Source organism: Gopherus evgoodei, chromosome 1 (genome assembly GCF_007399415.2).
Source record: "Gopherus evgoodei ecotype Sinaloan lineage chromosome 1, rGopEvg1_v1.p, whole genome shotgun sequence".
Lineage (NCBI taxonomy): Eukaryota > Metazoa > Chordata > Testudines > Testudinidae > Gopherus > Gopherus evgoodei.
The window spans coordinates 323,827,349-323,847,783 of NC_044322.1; the positions used below are offsets into that span (position 1 = coordinate 323,827,349).

Consider the following 20,435-nt stretch of genomic DNA (forward strand, 5'->3'; position numbering starts at 1 on the left):
CTAGGTGGTGGGGTCGGAGTGAGAAGTCACGGCCTGGAGCACTGCAGAGCCAAAGGCCGCATCATCTCTGGACTGCTGAACCAGGGCGTAATGGGAAGCGAATGTGTGGACCGATGACCAGGTCACCGCCCTACAAATCTCTTGGATTGGCACGCGGGCGAGGAAAGCCAGTGATGATACCTGTGCTCTGGTGGAGTGAGCAGTCACACGGCCCGTCGGAACGTGGGCCAGGTCATAACAGGTCCTGATACAGGAGGTAACCCAGGAAGATATCCTCTGCGAGGAAATCGGTAGTCCCTTGACCTGGTCCACATAGACCCAGGCTCCCGACCCTGGAAGGAGCAGAAAGTTCGACATTTCCTGTTCTCCCTGGATGCGAAAAGGTCCATCCGGGGACGACCCCACCTCTGGAAGAGTGAGAGGGCGACGTCTGGACGGATGGACCACTCGTGCGAGCGGAAGGACCTGCTCAGTTGATCCGCTAGAGTGTTTCGTACTCCTGGGAGATAGGAGGCGGAAAGGTGAACGGCATGGGCTATGCAAAACTCCCAGAGACGCATCGCCTCGAGACATAGGAGAGAGGACCTGGTGCCGCCCTGCTTGTTGATGTAGAACATGGTCGTCGTGTTGTCGGTGAACACCGCGACACAATGACATTGAAGGTGATGGACGAACGCTTGACAAGTGAGACGGACCGCTCTCAACTCCCGTATGTTGATGTGGAGGTCCAGCTCCTGAGGGGTCCACAAGCCCTGAGTTCTTTGGGCGCCGCAGTGCGCCCCCCAGCCCAGATCTGAGGCGTCCGTAGTCAGTGATGCCGAGGGCTGGGGCGGATTAAACGGGAGCCCCGCACAGACTACGGACTGGTCCAGCCACCACCGAAGGGAGTCCAGTACCCTTTAGGGAACGGTGACAACTGTGTCCAACGAATGTCTGGCCGGCCTGTACTGCGCGATGAGCCAAGATTGAAGAGGCCTCATGCGGAGTCGGGCATACACTGTCACGAACGTACAGGCCGCCATATGGCCCAGGAGGGCCAGACATGTTCTTAGAGAGGTCAGCGGGGCCGCCTGCAAGCGCAGAATGATGGCCAACAGCGACTGGAATCTGGGCAAGGGTAGCAAGGCCCTGGCTAGGGTAGAGTCCAGAATGGCCCCGATGAACTCTATCCTCTGCGTGGGGAGCAGAGTAGACTTGTCCATGTTGATCACAAGGCCTAGGGCAGCAAAGAGGCTGCTGATCCTGCAGACGTGGTCGCGGACCTGCAGCTCCGATGTGCCCCGGATCAGCCAGTCGTCGAGGTAGGGGAACACGTGAATGCGGCAGCGCCGAAGGTGTGCGACGACGATTGCCATGCATTTCGTGAACACCCTCGGGGCCATAGAGAGGCCGAACGGGAGGACCGCAAATTGGTAATGTTGGCGGTCGACCACAAAGCGGAGGAAACGCCTGTGCTGGGGGAATATGGCGATGTGGAAGTAAACGTCCTGCATGTCGAGGGCGGCGTACCAGTCTCCGGGATCCAGGGATGGGATGATGGTTCCAAGGGATACCATATGGAACTTCAACTTCACCATATACTTGTTGAGTCCCCGCAGGTCGAGGATGGGCCTGAGGCCCCCCTTGGACTTGGGGATGAGAAAGTAGCGGGAATAAAACCCCTTGCCCTTCTCGCTCTTTGGAACCTCCTCTATGGCTCCCTTTGCAAGGAGCGAGTGCACCTCCTGAAGGAGGAATTGCTCGTGAGAGGGGTCCCTGAAGAGGGACGAGGATGGGGGTGGGGGTGGGGGGGGGGAAGAAAACTGCAGGTGATAACTGGCCTGCACCGTACGCAAGACCCAACGGTCCGATGTTATTTGGGTCCACGCCGGGAGGAAAAATGAAAGATGGTCGGAAAACTGCGGGGAAGGATCCGGAGGGGAAACTGGTACTGCGCCCTCGGGCGCACCTTCAAAATGAAGGCTTGGGTCCAGGAGGGGCCTTGGCGGAGCCTTGGTTTTGCCCCGTTTGGCCACCCGACTGTCTGCGTCGGTTGTTCCTGCCACGGCGCCTAGTGAGGTCCTGCCGTGGACGGAACTGAGGATACGGTCGACGCTGTTGCTGTTGGTTCTGCTGCCGGAATGGCCTGCATTGTGTCGCAGGCGTATGCATCCCCAAGGACCGTATTATGATCCTATTGTCTTTAAGGTCCTTTAGTCTGATTTAGCGGAAAACAGGCCCTGGCCTTCGAAGGGGAGGTCCTGGATCATATGCTGGAGCTCTGGTGGAAGGCCTGAGACCTGAAGCCAGGAAATTCGGCGCATCGTAAGCCCCGAAGCAAGGGTCTGAGCGGCCGAGTCCGCCGCATCCAGGGAGGCTTGTAGCGAGGTCCTCGCTACCTTTTTGCCCTCATCCAGGATGGTGGTAAACTCCTGGCAGGCGTCCTGTGGTAACAGCTCTGCGAATTTCCTCGCCGCTACCCAAGAGTTAAAGGAGTAGCGGCTAAGGAAGGCCTGCTGATTCGAGACCCTGAGCTGTAGCGCCCCCGCTGAATAGACCTTGCAGCCTAGGAGGTCCATCCATCTCGCCTCCTTCGACTTGGGCGCTGGGGCCTCTTGACCGTGGCGCTCCCTGTCGTTCACTGACTGGACCACAAGTGAGCAGGGTGTCGGGTGAACGTACAGATATTCATAGCCCTTAGAGGGGGCCATGTACTTCCTTTCCACTCCTCGAGCAGTCGGAGGGATGGAGGCCAGTGACTGCCAGATAGTAGCGGCGTTGGCCTGAATAGTTTTGATAAAGGGCAGGGCCACTCTGGTGGGCGCATCGGTGGAGAGGATGCTCACCACGGGGTCCTCGATTTCAGAGACCTCCTCTGCTTGAATGTCCAGGTTCTGTGCCACACGTCGGAGGAGGTCCTGGTGTGCCTTAAGATCTAGCGGGGGAGGGCTGGAGGACGAGGTACCCGCCACTGCCTCATCTGGTGAAGACGAAGAGGAAAACCCCGGCAACAGAGTGTCCACGGGGGGTTCTATCTGGGGCTGCACCTCCGTCACTGGAGGGAGCTCTGGGTCCTGGTGGCTGGACCTGCCTTCTGCTTCCGGGGAGGGAGGGGGTCTAGACACCGTCGCCTCCGGTGACCTGCGTTCCACCGCAGGGCGGGGGGTAATATGTTGTGGACCCTGGGCTTGGCGATACGCCCATGGGGTCCAAAACCCCCACTGTTGAGGCCCTCGTTCCTGAGGTGGAGGGTCCTGAAACAGGGCCGAGTGTCTGTCCTGACCCAAGGCATAGGTGCTGTCTGCCTGAGAGGACACAGATGGTTCCCTGGAAGGCCACGGAGGCGCTGAGCCGGTTTGATAGGCGTCTCTATATACCAACTCCGACGCTCTCCTCGGTGCCGCGGATCGGTGCCGCGACCCGTATCGGTGCCGGGATTGGGACCGGGAACGGTGTGGTAGCCGGTGCCGAGATCTGGATCGGGATCTGCCTCGAGGTTGGTGCCGAGAGCGGGACCGCGACCTTCGATCAGCGCGGTGCTGGGATGGCAGCGGGGACCGGGACCTGCCACCAACGCGGTGCCGGGAGGTCGACCAGGATCGGGACCTACCACCGGCTCGGTGCCGGGAGGTCGACCGAGGAGCTGAACGTCGAGGTGAACGGCTCCTAGAGTCTCGGCGCCGGCGGTAATAGGAGCCAGACCGGGACCGTCTGATCGGCGAGTGCAACCGGTACTACCGTCGGGGAGAACGGTGCCGGGACTGCGAGCGGCGCCACGAGCGCGAGCGTTCACGTCTCCGGGGCGATCGGTGCCGGGACTCTGGAGACAGCGCTCTTAGCATTGGTTTGCCTCTGGAGGTTACCCGTCCCAGGGGTGCCGTCTGAGGCTGCGATGGCTCCATGAGTGCTATCAAGCCCCGTGCCGAGGCAAAGGTCTCCGGCATAGATGGGACTAACAGCTCGACCCCTATCTCAAGGGGGATCTAGGAGGGGCTGGACTCGACGGACCTTCCGGACCCGGAGTCGACAGCAGCCCTGCAGGCGGTGTCGCGGCCAAGGTAGGTGCCGGGCATTCCATTCGGGCCTGCCTCGATGGTGTTGCAGACGCTGAGGGTCATGGATCTGCTCCCGGTGCCGGGGATGGCCGGTGCCGGGGAGTCTTGCCGGTGCTGGCGAGGTCCGGTGCCGGAGTAGAAGTGGCCGGCTGCGCCGCCGGTGCCGGAGTCAGTGCCGTTTCCATTAGAAGAGCGCGGAGTCTTTGATCCCTCTCCTTCTTTGTGCGAGGCTTAAAGGCCTTGCATATACGACACATCTCACTTATGTGCGATTCCCCCAGGCACTTGAGGCACGCATCGTGGGGATCGCTAGTTGGCATCGGCTTCTTGCATGCCGAGCACTGCTTGAAGCCCGGCGAGCCAGGCATGAGCCCGGTGCCGGGCGCCAGGAAGTGCAACGGCCCACCCGCGAACAAGTTAAATAACTATATATAATACACAACTAACTACTATACTATCAAACTATCTATGAACTATTTACAACTACGAACAGAGTACAGGAGAGCTAGGTACGTGGAGGACAGCAAGCCGCACTCCACAGTTCCAGCAACCGACACGGCGGTAAGAAGGAACTGAGGAGCAGGCGGGCCGGCAGGGGTATATATCTAGTGCCATAGTGGCGCCACTCTAGGGGGCGACCTGCCGGCCCACTGGAGTTGCTAGGGTAAAAAGTTTCCGGCAAACGTGCACGCACGGCGCGCACACCTACCTGGAATGGATATGAGCAATCACTCGAAGAAGAACCTGTCCTTTAAATCGGCTTCTGTATCCCATGACTGGGAGATAGCTAATATAACACCAATATTTAAAAAGAGCTTTAGAGGTAATCCTGGCATTATAGACTGGTAAGTCTAATGTCAGTACTGGACAAATTAGTTGAAACAATAGTAAAAAATAAAACTGTCAGACACATAGCAGAACATAAATTGTTGGGCAAAAGTCAACATGGTTTCTGTAAAGGGAAATCATGTCTTACTAACCTATCAGAGTTCTTTGAAGGGGTCAACAAACATTTGGACAAGGGGGATCCAGTGGACATAGTCTACTTAGATTTCCAGAAAGTCTTTGACAAGGTCCCTCGCCAAAGACTTTTATGTAAATTAAGTTGCCATGGGATAAGAGGGAAGATCCTTTCGTGGACTGAGAACTGGTTAAAAGACAGGAAACAACGAGTAGGAATAAATGGTAAATTTTCACAATGAAGAGGGATAACTAGTGGTGTTCCCGAAGGGTCAGTCTTAGGACAAATCCCATTCAATTTATTCATAAATGGAGAAAGGGATAAACAGTGAGGTGGCAAAGTTTGCAGATGATACTAAACTGCTCGAGATAGTTAAGACCATAGCAGACTCTGAAGAACTTCAAAAAGATCTCACAAAACTAAGCGACTGGGCAACAAAATGGCAAATGAAATTTACTGTGGATAAATGTAAAGTAATGCACATTGGAAAAAATAACTCCAACTGTACAAACAATATGATGGGGGCTAATTTAGTTACCACTAATCTTGAAGTCCTCGTGGATAGTTCTCTGAAGACATTCATGCAGTGTGTAGTAGCAGTCAAAAAATAAACAGGATGTTAGGAATCATTTAAAAAAGGATAGAGAATAAGACAGAGAATATCTTATTGTCCTTATATAAATCCATAGTACGCCCACATCTTAAATACTGCGTACAGATGTGGTCTACTCATCTCAAAAAAAAAATACTGGCATTAGAAAAGGTTCAGAGAAGGGCAACTAAAATGATTAGGGGTTTGGAGAGGGTCCCATATGAGGAGAGATTAAAGAGGCTAGGACTTTTCAGCTTGGAAAAGAGGAGACTAAGGGGGATATGATAGAGGTAGATAAAATCATGAGTGGAGAAAGTGAAAAAGTTATCTACTTGTTCCCATAATATAAGAACTAGGGGCCACCAAAGGAAATTAATAGGCAGCAGGTTTAAAACAAATAAAAGGAAGTTCTTCTTTACGCAGCGCACAGTCAACTTGTGGATATTCTTACCTGAGGAGGTTGTGAAGGCTAGGACTATAACAGCGTTTAAAAGAGAACTGGATAAATTCATGGAGGTTAAGTCCATTAATGGCTATTAGCCAGGATGGGTAAGGAATAGTGTCCCTAGCCTCTATTTGTCAGAGGGTGGAGATGGATGGCAGGAGAGAGATCACTTGATCATTACCTGTTAGGTTCACTCCCTCTGGGGCACCTGGCATTGGCCACTGTCGGTAGACAGGATACTGGGCTGCATGGACCTTTGGTCTGACCCAATATGGCCATTCTTATGTTCTTAACACTAGTTGTAGTGCTCTGAGGCGCTCTGTTATCATTGTGTTGAGGAGTGCCTATTAATTAAAAAGGAAATGTATGTATAAATAATGTTAAGATTACTAAAACTGACAAAAGCCAGAATATGCAGTATTAATGTCAACTTCCAACAGTCCACTTACACGTAAGCATTAAAATAAGAACAGGTATTAGGGATGGAGTACAAACTATTACTTTCAATTATTTTAAATTTTTGTTGGCTTATGTCATAATATAGTTTGTTTAAATACTTCTGAATACTTAATTTCACTCTATAAAAGAGAGAAAATTCTTTGGTGAAAGTTTTTCAAATGTGTGCCATTGTCAGTCACATCTCATCCACTCTACCAATAATATCAGGCTCAGTGCACTATTCGCCTGCTTCCCTGTCAAATGTCTCAGGGCCTTTTTGCATGTCACACTCTATTCAAATCTTAGTAATTCCTAGCTCCTACATAGCACTTCCCATCTATAGATCTCAAAGTGCTTTACAAAGGTGGTAAATATCATTATCCCATTTTACAAATGGGGAAACTGAGGCACATGGGGTGAAATGACTTACCCAAATTCACCCAGCCTGATATTCGCAAAGCTGGGGCTAGAATCTGTATCTCTCAAATCACAGTCCAATGTTGCATCTACTAGGCAACACTACACTACTGAAGTTCTGGCCCACCAAGACATTCCCTTCTCCTCATTCAAATCCCTTCTATAGAACTTGCTTCTTTGTCAATCCCTGGTGGGCATCTACAACAATATTGAGTTATTAAACCCAAATTCTGAACTACCAAGATGGGCACATTCTAAACTTAGTAAACATGTGATTGCAATGCTGTTGCCCTTATCTCTTCATCATATCCCCCTTACTGCATACCCCACATACTTGCTGGGTTACACCCCTAAGATTAAATTAACCTCTTCAGGGCAAGGCCATGTGCCATTAACACTGACCTAGAGAGACCTTCTCTAGCAGTGGAGATTCCTTCTCCTGTATCTTCCCAGTGCCCAGATCAGCTATTTGGGCTGGACTTTAGCAGGCAGTTTTCAGCTCAGGTTTGTGTATCATTGAATTTACATCTATTTGATGAACACTTTTGCAGTTCTCTTGATACCATACTAGGATATGTTATGCAAGAAAATATCAGAGAAGGATCCTGTGAGACTGAAAACTACAGCTATGAGAGCATGTATCTTTAGAGCAACAGAAATAATCAATTAGCAACTATAGGTTAATAATCCTCCTCACAAATTTTAGAAATGTCTCATGAGAAGATGCTGACCAGGACTAGCTCCATAATGCAAATGTATATCTTGAGAAACAAGCACAATATGTGCCATATTTTGTTTTAGCTAAACATAGGGATTTGATCTTTCTGATGTCATTATGTGGAAATTTGAATGTCTGCCCAGGAGTAGTGTTATGAGATAAATACACAACGTGCCAGACAGATTGTGCTTGGGGCAGCAAAGGCTGTAAGTAACAACAGATCATTTATTAACTTTCTGAAATATTATATACAAATTTCAATACTTATCAGTGACAAGTGGTTAGGACTCCTGGGACCATTAACAGATATTTATGGCAGTTTGCAATTATATTCAGTTTCACTGAGACCCCTGAATTCTCAAAAACATCTTCAGATTCCCCCAGCAACCCTTCTGCTTTCCACAGAGTGGCACTGTTTCTGGTGGAAAATAAAAACAAACCATCCATATCTGTATCTAGTAAGAAAGATCTGTTGCAGCTAATTTCAGAATACGTGTTAACAGTTTTCTGTTGAAAAGTATCTTTCACAATCCTCAGGGTTTCCACATGAAACTCACCCAATATTACTTACTAAACACAGAAGAGGTGGGCCAGTGAGTGACAATTCCAGAAGATATGTTCAGAGAATCAGAATAATAGGGCAAGTAATGCTCTGAAGATATCCTATCTAGGGTTCATACCAGTGATGAGCTGCCAAAATATTAACAACCAGTTCCCTCCTCCTCACCCCATGAGGGAGTCATGCCCCCCCCCGGGACTCCTGCCACATCCAACCCCCCATGATCCTTGACAGCCCTCCCCCCAGACCGCTGCCCCATCCACCCCCCTTCCCTGTCCCCTGACTGCCCCCTGCTGCCCCACCCAACCTCTGCTCCTTCCTGACTGCTCCCCCCGGGACCCTTGCCCTCATTCAATCCCCCTGTTCCCTGCCCTCTGACCGCCCTGACACTAATCCACCCCCCCAAACTCCTCTGTCCTCTAACACCCCTTCCATGCTCCCTGCCCCCTTACTGCGCTGCCTGGAGATGAGGGCCAGGCCGGGACCAGGCTGGGCAGCTTCGCTGGGGTTGGAACCGGATTCGGGGTGCTCGGCTGGGGCCGGAGTCGGGGCGCCCAGCTGGCCGGGGCCGGGCCAGAGCCGCGACGCTTGGGGATGGGGTCGGGGGCCAGGCTGGAGCCGTGCAGCGCCTAGAGCCCTCCTCGCATCCCCGCCTCCCAGCCCCAAATGACCTGCAGGAAGCCGCTGCTTCCTTCTCAGTTCTCCCAGGCTTCACGTGCGAACAGCTGATTCACGGGAAGCCGGGGAGAGGGAGGAGAAGCCTTAGGAGCGTTTAGGCAGAGGTGGAGGCAGAGGTGGAGTGAGGTGAGCTGGGGCCAGGGGAAGGGCAGGGAGCTGCTGGGGCTTTTGTTAAATTTAAAAACCCTTTTCGAACCAGTTGTCCCTAGCGTTTCTAAAAGGGCTTCTAAATTTAACAACCGGTTCCCACGAACCGGTGGGAACCAGCTCCAGCTCACCACTGGTTCTTACTACTGAAGAGAATGAATTGTAAAGATGTCCCAAAAGGAAAATGAGAGCAAAGATGCAACACGCTGCAACAATATGGCCAATGCCAATAACACAAAAAGTGAGGGAGTTTTGCACACACAGTTTTTATATATAATTACATACACACACACAAACACAGACGACCAAGAAACCTCTTTAAAATTCAGCATTAAGAATGACAGTCAAAAGTCTGTAGAATCAGAGAGGAATCCAGGAAAAAAAACATGGGAGAACTGATAAGGGACATCTCAAGAAAAAGCAAAACAATATTTAGGGGATGAAAGTTTTGCCTCCTGTATCTTGGAAAAAATTTCTGGAGTGCTGAGACAGAAATGCAATATCCAATTCAAGCAGTAATGCTTTGTAAACATAACGCTGTTTGGGTTTTGATTTCTAAAACTTGTTTTTATTCTTCTCCCTTTTAGATAAGCCTATTGAATATTATTTGTTCTGCATTTATTTCTTGAACAAGTTACTTGTAAAAATTTCACTGTGCCTCTTTTCATTCTAAACTGACAGCAACAGAGCAATACCCTCTATTAGCCACTAGGCTATGCTAAAAGATAATTCAACTGATCCAAAATATTTCACTTGAAAAAATAATCCAAATTACAAATCCATCAATCCAGTCATGTAAAGATGTACATTAAAAGAGAACATATTAGACAGAGGAAAGCTACTCAAATTATTAAGCAAAGTAAGACAAATAGGACTGACTCATCTGCCTCAACAACCTCACACAATGAAGTGATGAGTTAGAAAGGGAAAGACCAAACTGGCACACGTGTCTTCAGTGTAATCACTTACACAGGCAATCTCTTTTCTAACTTAGCTATCACATCTTCATATAGCTAAACAGCTTTCAAAATAGGCTTCTTAGCATGTGATACATTTTGGCTCAGAAGTTTTTGGAAAATCTAAAATCATAATGGAAACATTTTAATAGAAATTTTAATAGAAGTAAAGCTCTAGCAAAATATGAACTTACTATCTTTGCAACATTGAGACAACACTTTACCTAGCAGGCTCTACGATCTTTGGCAAGTAGAAGGTGGCCACATTCCATGAATACAAGATAAACAGATTCTGAGTTATAGCAAAAAGGAATTAAAAAAAAATGCACAAGTTACTGGTAGCTAGAGTTCCTCAAGAAGACTCTCACAAATCCACATTGCTGGGCTGCATTCACCTCAGACTGCACAGAACCTTCTGGCTAGTAGCATTTGCTAGGGCCAGGCACATATGTGCTTGTGGCATCAAATGCGTGGATTAAGTGTGTAAAAAGGGGGAGGAGGGGAGAATTGGAATGTCCTTCAGTTTCTTCCACTCTTTCAAATATTCATTCAAGAATTTTTTTTTTAAATCAGAGTCAGAAGGCTGGGGTCTGGCCAACATGGGGTTCGGCGTAGCGCAGCCATGGGCTGCCTGGCATGGCCAGGGATTAACTGTTAATGTCAGTTAACCAGTAAGCCTAATGCTTACCAATTAACTGGTTAAGTGGTTAACATTTTATATCCCTATTTTTAACATTTTTTAAAAATAATTCCTTAGTTATTAAAAAAAAGCCGCAAACCCTGTACCCCTCCTGCACCCAGATAGGTCAGTAGCAGATTTGGAACCTTTAGTTCCACCACACAGACCTCAGCTATGTGAGCTAATGGAGTAACTGATCTCATAGCAGATCATCATCCTATACATGGAAGCACTAAAGGGAGATGAGGCACACACTTTGCCAGTTGGTTTCCCAGATATTTGCTGAGAACAGAGTCGTGGGTTCTATTACAGGTTCTGAAGGGAAATGTTTTCTAGTGCCTGGCCCTTTGCCCTCCCTCACCTTAAATCTTCACCCCTTCTGACCTGTCCCCTCCAACCTGTCCCCATCTACCCCACCCCTGGCCTATTCTTATTCCCTGTCCTATTCTCCTTGCCTACCCAGTCTCAGTTTTCACTTCTCAGATTTCTCATCCCTTCACGCTCTCCTTGCCCAGCCAGTCCCAGTTCCCCCTTGCCAGCTCCTCACACAATGCATCTATCCCCTAATGCCCCAGGCTCCTGAGCTCGGTACCCTGGAACAACTGGCCCCAGTCTCCTTGCCTACCAATCCCGAGTCTCATTCTTTGAAACAACAGAATAATTTGGACTGACATTTTCTCTCTCTCTCTCGCGCACGCGCGCACACACACACACACACACACACACACACCATCCTGAGGCAGACACTTGTCATGGAAAATTTCAGGCCACACAGTTAAACTTTAGAAAGTCATAAGGAACTGAAAACTGTGTTATATAATAGGAAATATGGGGCATCTTTAATAATAGGCAATGACATCAGCCCTGTCTGAAATAAGCAAAATAGAGACAATAGGAAGTATTTTAGAAGAATTTAATAGCATACTTGATGCTAATTTATACAGTAATAATTAGAATCTACAATGGTGTTCTTTTTCAGTAAAGCACTTCTGCCTTTTGTTTGCATTGTGTAGAAAGATAAAAAAATATGCCTGCCAAACACTTTGTAATACTTGTAATTGAAGCCTTTTCCTCTTCCAGGAGACATTATTATTTTTGCAGTTGGGATGGGAGATGCTGGCCATGTGTTTTTATATTTATATTCTTTTTATAATCCATTACACATAGCTCTAATGTAAGATCTAAAAACAGGAAAACGTTCCTAAATTGGTACTATAATGCAAATACCCTTAAACAGAAATACTGAACATGAGAGGATGGAAACTTTTTGTGTTACAAATAGCACCACATTCACGTACAAAATGTATTTTATTTTAATGGAAATTGTGTGCCACCTAGATAGCAAAGATTTTTAAAATCATTAACTCTAAGCCTAACATTCAAGAACCGCTTTTTGTAAAGGGCATTGCACTTTTCACTCTGACATCTTAGGGCATGGCTACACTTGCAGTTGTAGAGCACTGGCAGTTAAACCAGTCTTCGGAGACCGCAGCAGGGAAAACGCTGCTGAGTGTTTACATTCTCAGCTGGAAGCGCACTCTTGTGGCCACATTAGCAGCTCTTGCAATGCCACAAAGAGCAGAGCATTGTGATAGCTATCCCAGCACGCAAGTGGCTGCAAGGTGCTTTTCAAATGCGGGGGTTGGGGTGGAGTGCGACAGGGCGTATGTTGTGTGTATGTGGAGAGAGAGAGTAGGTTTTTGGGGGGTTGATAGCGTGTCAGCATGCTGTCTTGTAAGTTCAGACTGCAGCAAAAAAGACCCCTGCACCGCCACCTCTCTCTCTCTCTTACTCAAAACAAGCAGCATTCCTCAATAATGTTTCTTTTGTCCTGGAGCAGATAAGCAGCCAGCTGTCAGAAACAAGAGCTTTGAAAGGGTGTATCTGCAGTCCTACATTGAGTTCAAAACAATGACAAGAGCGGCCACTTGACTTAAGGGGATTATGGGATGTTTCCGGAGGTCAGTCGGAGTGCAGTAATGCAACACCTTGTTCACACAAGCGCTGCGTCGCTCCAGCGGGGGCGCAGCAAATGTTATTCCACTTGCTGAGATGGAGTACCAGCAGCGCTGTAGCTGCAGAGTCAGAGAGCTCAACATGCCTTGCCAGTGTGGATGGGGAGTGAGCTAGTGCACCCAAGGCTCCTTTATTGCACTGTAACTTGCAAGTGTAGCCAAGCCATTAGAATTAGTTCTTACAATTTGTCTTTACATCCCAGTGAATCATTTGAATTAAATGTTAGTCCAGGCTACAAATTACATATAAAGCCAGCACATGATACCTTCCCATATTACAGCAACTGTTGTGCATTTCAGTGCTGCCTCTCAACTTTGCCTTATAGTTACATGTGGAAAAATGTGAACATAATATTGGAACTAAACATGCAGAGGAATTCACAAAGTGCGTACTCACCCACAATGCTTCATATGGGGTGGCTTATCCATCCTCACTGCCAGTTTAATCTTCAAGTCAGAGTCCTGGCTGTTTTTGGGGACTATCATTTTATGCAACTCGGGTGACTTTGAGCTATTGGAGGTTGGATATAATATTACCTGTAAAATATAAAATAAGAAATTTTTTATCATACTGACTCAAAAATCTTACCAGAATCTACTTGGTGACTTGTGACCAATTGAGAGCTTCATTGTGTCTTTTCCAATAGGGATTGTCAGAGTCAAGACATGGCTACTAAACCATTTTATTCCATCTCCTCACAACAGATGTGTTTTCAAAGGGGATTCATTTATTTTCTGACAAATGGGTGTTTTTATATTATCAGATAACATGTTTTCCTCCTATGTTACTTCATTCCAAATTAATAGCTCAAGAAGCACCAGCAGAACTGACAGCTGAGAAATGCTCATGTACAATTAAGCAGGCACCTAGACACTTACATCATTGAGTACTCCACAGGGAATATGTCTAGTGAAACAATGTGCTATGGTATTATACAATGGATGGTATTCTCCAGCAATGAAATTAATTACGTGAGAGAACACAAGAGTAATACACTCTCTCTTACCATCTTCATTATTCAATCAGTGATAATAATGAAAATCAATTACAGTAATATCACAGAAATTAGAGATGGAAGAGATCGATTAGGTCTAGCCCATCTTGCTACAAGTGCAGTACACTACATTTATTTCTCTAGCACTCCCATTCTACCCATGTAATCCAGTCACAGTACCATGTTGATATATCTACAATAATGACAAGTTATATAAAATTAGAAAAAATAAACCTTTATTTCAAATCAAATAGAAGCTTTCATGCAAACTGTTAAAAAATCCTTCATTTATTACTACTTACAATTAAGCAGTTTCCATGTAGTACCTGAATAACATTAGATAATCATAGCCGCCTTCATTCTCATTGTGGCCACAGCCCTTGAACAGGATTATACGTCAAAACTGCACATCTCTTGTGGCCTCATGACAAGTCAGTGTGTTCAGACTATCATCACCGAGAAATGAAATATTTCAAACTAAAGCATAACCCTGTAAAACAATAATCTACTTCTTCTGTGTCACTGTTCTGTAAGATTCACGAGAAAAGGGAATCTAAAACAACTGGTTTCATAACTATATCTATATATCTCCTCCGTGTAATATGGGAGGGTTAAAATGAGAACTTGAGTAAAAGTCACCAAGAAAAGTAAATGTAAAGAATACCTTCAATGCTAAGACCATTACAACGGTACTGTATCTGAGGCCTACATCTCTGGGATGTTGAACGACTCCAGTTTACATCATATTATCTTAGTACTTTGCAGGATTAGGATCATGAATTCTGGTAACCACAGAATCATACAATTGTAGGACAGGAATGGAACTCGAGTGGTCTTCTAGTCCAGTCCTTTGCACTCATGGCAGGACTGAGTGTTATCCACACCATTCCTAACAAGTGTTTGTCTAACCTGCTCTGATAAATGAGGGGGGAGGGGTAGCCCTGTCAGTTGAGGCCATATCAGTGCGGAGTAGAACAGAAGAATTTCTTCTTGCGTCTTACTTACAACATTCATGCTAACAATGTTTGCTTTTTTTGCAACAGCATTATACTGTTGACTCATACTTAGCTTGCGATCCACTATGACCCCAGTACTCCTTCCCAGGCAGTCATTTTCCATTTTGTATGTGTGCAACTGACAGTTCCTTGCTAAGAGGAGTACTTTGCATTTGTCCTTATTGAATTTCATCCTATTTACTTCAGATCATTTCTCCAATTTGTCCTGATAATTTTCATTTTTAATCCTATCCACCAAAGCACTTCCAACACCTCCCAGCTTGGTATCATCTGCAAACTTTATAAGTGTACTTTCTATGCCATTATCTAAATCACTGATTAAGAAATTGAACAGAACTAGACCCAAAACTCATCCTGCAGGACCCCACCTGATATGCCCTTACAGCTTTACTGTGAACAACTGATGACTACTCTCTGGAAACAGTTTTCCAACCAGTTATGACCCACCTTATAGTAGCTCCATCAGATTCTAAGATGTAATTCCCTCATTTGTTTATGAGAAGGTCATGTGAGACAGTATCAAAAGCCTTAATAAAGTCAAGATATATCATAGCTATCACTTTCCCGCCATCCACATGGGTTGTTGTCCTGTCAAAGAAAGCTATTAGGTTGGTTTGACACAATTTGTTCTTGACAAATCCATGGTGACTGTTAGTTATCCCTTTATTATCTTCTAAGTGTTTGCAAATTGATTGCTTAATTATTTGCTCTATTATCCTTCTGGGTACTGAAGTTAAACTGACTGGTCTGTAATTCCCTGGGTTGTCCTTATTCCCCTTTTTATAAATTGGCACTATATTTGTCCATTCGAGTCCTCTGGAATCTGACCGTATTCCCTGACATTTTGAAGATAATTGTTCGTGGCTTAGATATCTCTTCAGTCAGCTCCTTGAGTATTCTAGGCATTGGCGCCGACTCCATGGGTGCTCTGAGGCTGGGGAAAAAATGGTGGGTGCTAGCCCCTCTTTCAGCTCCCTCCCATCCCCACAGTGCCTCCCGCCGACCAGCGGGCCCCATGGATCAGTGCCTCCCCTTCTCTCCTTGTGCCTCCGACCTGCAGCAATCAGCTGTTTTGTGGCATGCAGGAGGCTGAGAAGGAGTGCGGAGCAGCAAGGACGTGGCATGTTGGGGGAGGGGGGCAGAACTGGGTGGGAAGAGACGAGGTGGGGATGGAGTAGGGGCCGGAAGAGGCGGGACGGTGGTAGAGTGGGGGCCGGAAAAGGTGTAGTTATGAGGTTTTGGGGGAAGCGATGGAATAGGGCAGGACCTGGGGCAGAGATGGGGGTTGAGCATCCCCCCGGCACTTTGGAAAGTTGGTGCCTGTGATTCTAGGATGCATTTCATCAGGCCCTGGTGACCTGAAGACATCTAACTTGTCTAAATAATTTTTAACTTGTACTTTCCCTATTTTAGCCTCTGAGTCCACCTCATTTTCACTGGCATTCATTAAGTTAGATGCCCAATGGCTACTAAACTTCTTGGTGAAAACTGAAACATGAAATTTATTTAGCACTTCTGCCATTTCTACATTTTCTGTTATTTTCCCCCTTCATAGAGGAATGGGCCCACGCTGTCTTTGGTCTTCCTTTTGCTTCTAATGTATTTGTAGAATGTTTTCTTGTAACCCATTATGTCTCTAGCTAGTTTAATCTTGTTTTGTGCCTTGGCCTTTCTAATTTTGTCCCTATATGCTTGTGTTGTTTGTTTATTTTCATCTTTTGTAATTTGACTTAGTTTCCACTTTTTGTAGGACTCTTTTTTAAGTTTCAGACCATTGAAGATCTCCTGGTTAAACCAGGATGGTCTCTTGTCATACTTCCCATCTTTCCACCCAGTGGGATAGTTTGCTCTCTGGTCCTTAATAATGTCTCTCTGAAAAAATGACAACTCTCTTTTTCCTCTGAGACTTGCTTCCCAGGGGATCTTACCAACCAACTCCCCAAGTCTGCTAAAGTCTGCCTTCTTGAAATCTATTATCTTTATTGTGCTGTTTTCCCTCCTATCATTCCTTAAAATCATGAACTCTTATCATTTCATGATCACTTTCACCCAAGCTGCCTTTCACTTTCAAATTCTCAACCAGTTCCTCCCTATTTCTCAACTGTTTTAGTGAAAGAGAAAAAGAATCAAGATCTATCATCATATAACATATATGAAATGTGCATATTTCATAATACAACTAATAGTAGTGACTTGTTCTGTGGCATTAAGTAGATTCAGTTCCCTTTAAAGAGCTAGTAAGCTGACTGGTCATCTCAGTTTTACTACTTAGACGCTTCTACTGTTCAAAAATGATTATTTTTCAGAATGGGGCCCCGAAGGAAGCAAAATTATTTCCATTTAATATAAAAATCATCTTCTAAATACATATCCAAAGCCCAAAGTCATTTAGTGTAACCCTAAGTTGCAATGCACGTGTGTCTGAAATAAAAAATAATGTTAATTCAAAACAAACCACACTGAATATTAAGCAAAGTATCTGTGTGCATGTTGAAGATTACTACATTCTAACAATTTGAAATCTCTCATTATGCTTACTAACAGAATTCCAAGAAAGGTAATTCTTGACAGTTCCCCCTCTTTCATAAATATAGAAGCCTTCGATTTCCATTGCATAGGAAATAGTTTCTAGTTGTTTTTTCCTTTTAAGTGGAAACTATGTAAATAACATTATTTCTCCCTCCTTGCATTTAATGATTTCACATATATCCAGGCATTCATGCTGAACAGTAGATAATAGTCTGATTTTTTTCTTTTTCTACAGGCAGTAGTTACTACATACTACTATCATGAAACAGATTAACAGACCTAATGAGTCGCAGGCAGCATTTCTTTCTCCAAGGTTTTTTTTTTTTTTAAAGTTGATGTAAAGACAAATAGACAAGTGTGTCATTAATTCATAAGTTTTCAACTGGTAGTTTTTTTCTATATTTTAAAAGGATGATAGAATTTTCTTCCCATCTCTCTTTTTTTGGCACAAGTCTTTATGTACCAAATGTGCACAGAAGATCTATTTGCATATATCCTCCAACAAAACATTGTTAACTTTAAGTACAGATTGCTAAGAGAGGCAAATCTTGTACAAATTGCATTCCAAGAATGTTAGTGATAATGTTTAACATTTTTCTAGCACTTTATGTGTACAAAGCATGTATGGATATTAGCTAATTAATCATCAAGGTAGGTGAGGTAGTTAGGCAATTATTAACCTCTATGTGTCCCATTATCACATGGCATAAATTGTCATAGCACTGTGGAAGTCAATGGAGCCACACTGATTTACACCAGCCAAGGATCTGGCTCAGTATTATAGATAGAGAAACAGAGATAGGAAGGCAAAGCAATGTGCCCAAGGCCACCTAGTGAGCCAGTGGCAGAACTATTATTAGAATTCTGGACCTCCTGACTCAGTGCTCATTCTTCCAAATCACAGTGCCTCAACAAGGAAGTTAAAGGGAGTTAAAAATAAATCTGCAAGTTAAGAAATTTGAAAGTGGTCCATTAGCCCATTGCACGCATATAACCTCATGTAGTTTATCATAAGCCCTTTATACCAAATAATTCCACAGCAACAGTGTACTCCATTTCATGTCCATCATATCTCTCACAAAATCTCAAGTCACATTAACCATCTATTACAAATAATACTAACGTTTCATTTCACATAGTCATATACAGGACACACAGCACACTGTCTTGTATTCATGTTTTTCTCTAATAAGGATGCTCAAGCAATATAATCAACCTCTTAAAATACATAATAATTATAATTACATTCAAAAAACTGTGCTAAAAGATTATTAAGCTTGCAAAGTCAAGCACTCAAATGTTAGGAAATGCCAGAGTTAAAGTTGCTTGTGCAACTTTAATTCAGCTCCCTTGTACATATGCATTATGATACAGTCTTTAATTACATGATCACACTACTTTTTTTCAATAGGACCCATGCATCATTCAGGCCTGGTCTACACTACAAAGTTAGGTCAACGTAAGCAATCTTGCATCAACCTATTTGTGCATGTGTCTATACTTAAATTCATCTTTGACCCATGTAAGTCCCTATTGTAGTGACACAATAACACCACCTCCCCAAATGGCATAGACTTGTGGTCAACACACTAAGGTCAATGCTGTCAAGGCTGAATCCCAACTCTGTCACTCTGAGTGCAGAAGGTGGGAGACTGCAAGGATTCTGAAAATTAATACTTGCCACTCCAGGCTTGTATTAAACTCCCAAGGTTACAGCTTTTCTCTGATCTTGGCTTGGTAAATGCTGCCACCACCCAATGCAAAAAAAACCCCTTGGACCCAGGAAGGAGCACTCCCTGGGGTATCTTCAAGCCATTTCACTCCCACTCCCATCCAGGGAAGAGCTGAGGAAGAAAAGAAAGAAATTATCTGTTGCCACCAGCTAATATGCACAAACCTCTTAGGACACCAAAAACCCAATCCTATTTTTAAAAAAGGTAAATTCTACTAAAAACAAAAAGAAAGAAAATACACCTGGGACTTAGGCTTTTGCTAGATTTTAAAAGAGCAATTCCAATCATCAAGCACCCAAATCAAGCATCTTGGGGGTTCACCTTAAAAGTTACAAGCCAACAAAAGCACCAGGGGTTAGTACAGAGAAGATCCACAAGCCAAAATAAAAAATAAACCTGATTGTGTCTAACTAAATATCCCCTATCCAAATAATTTCTTCTAGGTATGAAAGATAAATCTTCATACCTGGTTCAAGCCTTACAATGGCATTGCTGCTCCATGTCTCCTTCTCTGGAGAACAACAGACAAAGGGAAAGTTTCTTTCCCAAATGTAAAAGTTCTACCTTTCCATTGGCTCTTTTGGTCAGGTGCCCACTCCTTTTCTTTTACCTGTGGGCTTGTTAACCCTTTACAGGTAAAACAAGCATAGGACAGAAACCAAAAGGGATTTTACAGCTAACAGGATGGCTGGGTGTTCATAAATGGGGGCTACCCCACCCTTCATTTATCACAAATGCAAATTTTTGAAATGCCTTTTCCTGATTGTCCAGCTTGGAGAGCACATCTAGCAGCTCTTCATTGCTGTGTGCAACTGTCCAGATGATCATGCCAGCTATGTGCTCCAGACACACCTTGGTCTGGAGTAGACAGGAGATATTGGATCTTCTGGGCCTGTGGGGAGATGAGGCTGTGCAGGCACAGCTATGGGCCAACCACAGACATGTGGACATCTACAACCAGCTTGCACAGGGATGCAGGAGAAGGGGTATGACAAGGATCGGTAGCAATGCTGCATGAAAGTGGAGAAAATGAGACAGACATACCAGAAGGCCAAGAAGGCCAAAAGTTAATCTGGTGCTGATCCAAAGACAGGCAGCTCTTACAAACAGCTGCATGCTACACTTGGCAAAGACACCCCCCACCACACACACACCTACCTCTGAAGAGCCTAAGAGCTATGCCGCAAACCAGGTGCAAGGCGGAGTACCTTAAACAAGAATTTTAAAAGTTTTTAACATGTTTTGGAATGCAGTTGGCTTAGTGTCATCCGCAAACTTGCTGTGGGTTCAATCCATCCCATCATCGAGATCATCATTGATTAATCATTAAGTTTTACATCACTCAGCAGCCTTAACTAAAAATTAATGTATTTATGGGGATTTCTTCCCCCTCCCAAGTTTTAATAGTTTAGCACGATGTAAATATCTGTGTGCATGCTCACATGTGTGTGCGCATGTGTGTATCTCAAGCAATAGGAGATAGGAGAGAGGGCAGTTTCACGTGTCCAAGGATCTCTTTTGGA

The 20,435-nt window shown here is 45.3% G+C and overlaps 1 protein-coding gene across 24 annotated transcripts in view; it reads right to left on the reverse strand.

Annotated features, from left to right (window-relative positions):
- Positions 1 to 20,435, reverse strand: part of CADPS2 (calcium dependent secretion activator 2) — a 602,399-nt gene that overhangs the window by 281,516 nt on the left and 300,448 nt on the right. For all 24 annotated transcript variants that reach the window (XM_030549117.1, XM_030549118.1, XM_030549116.1 and 21 more), the window contains exon 8: positions 13,037 to 13,176. In XM_030549117.1, the coding sequence (XP_030404977.1) occupies positions 13,037 to 13,176 (140 nt within the window). The remainder of the gene's footprint in view (positions 1 to 13,036; positions 13,177 to 20,435) is intronic.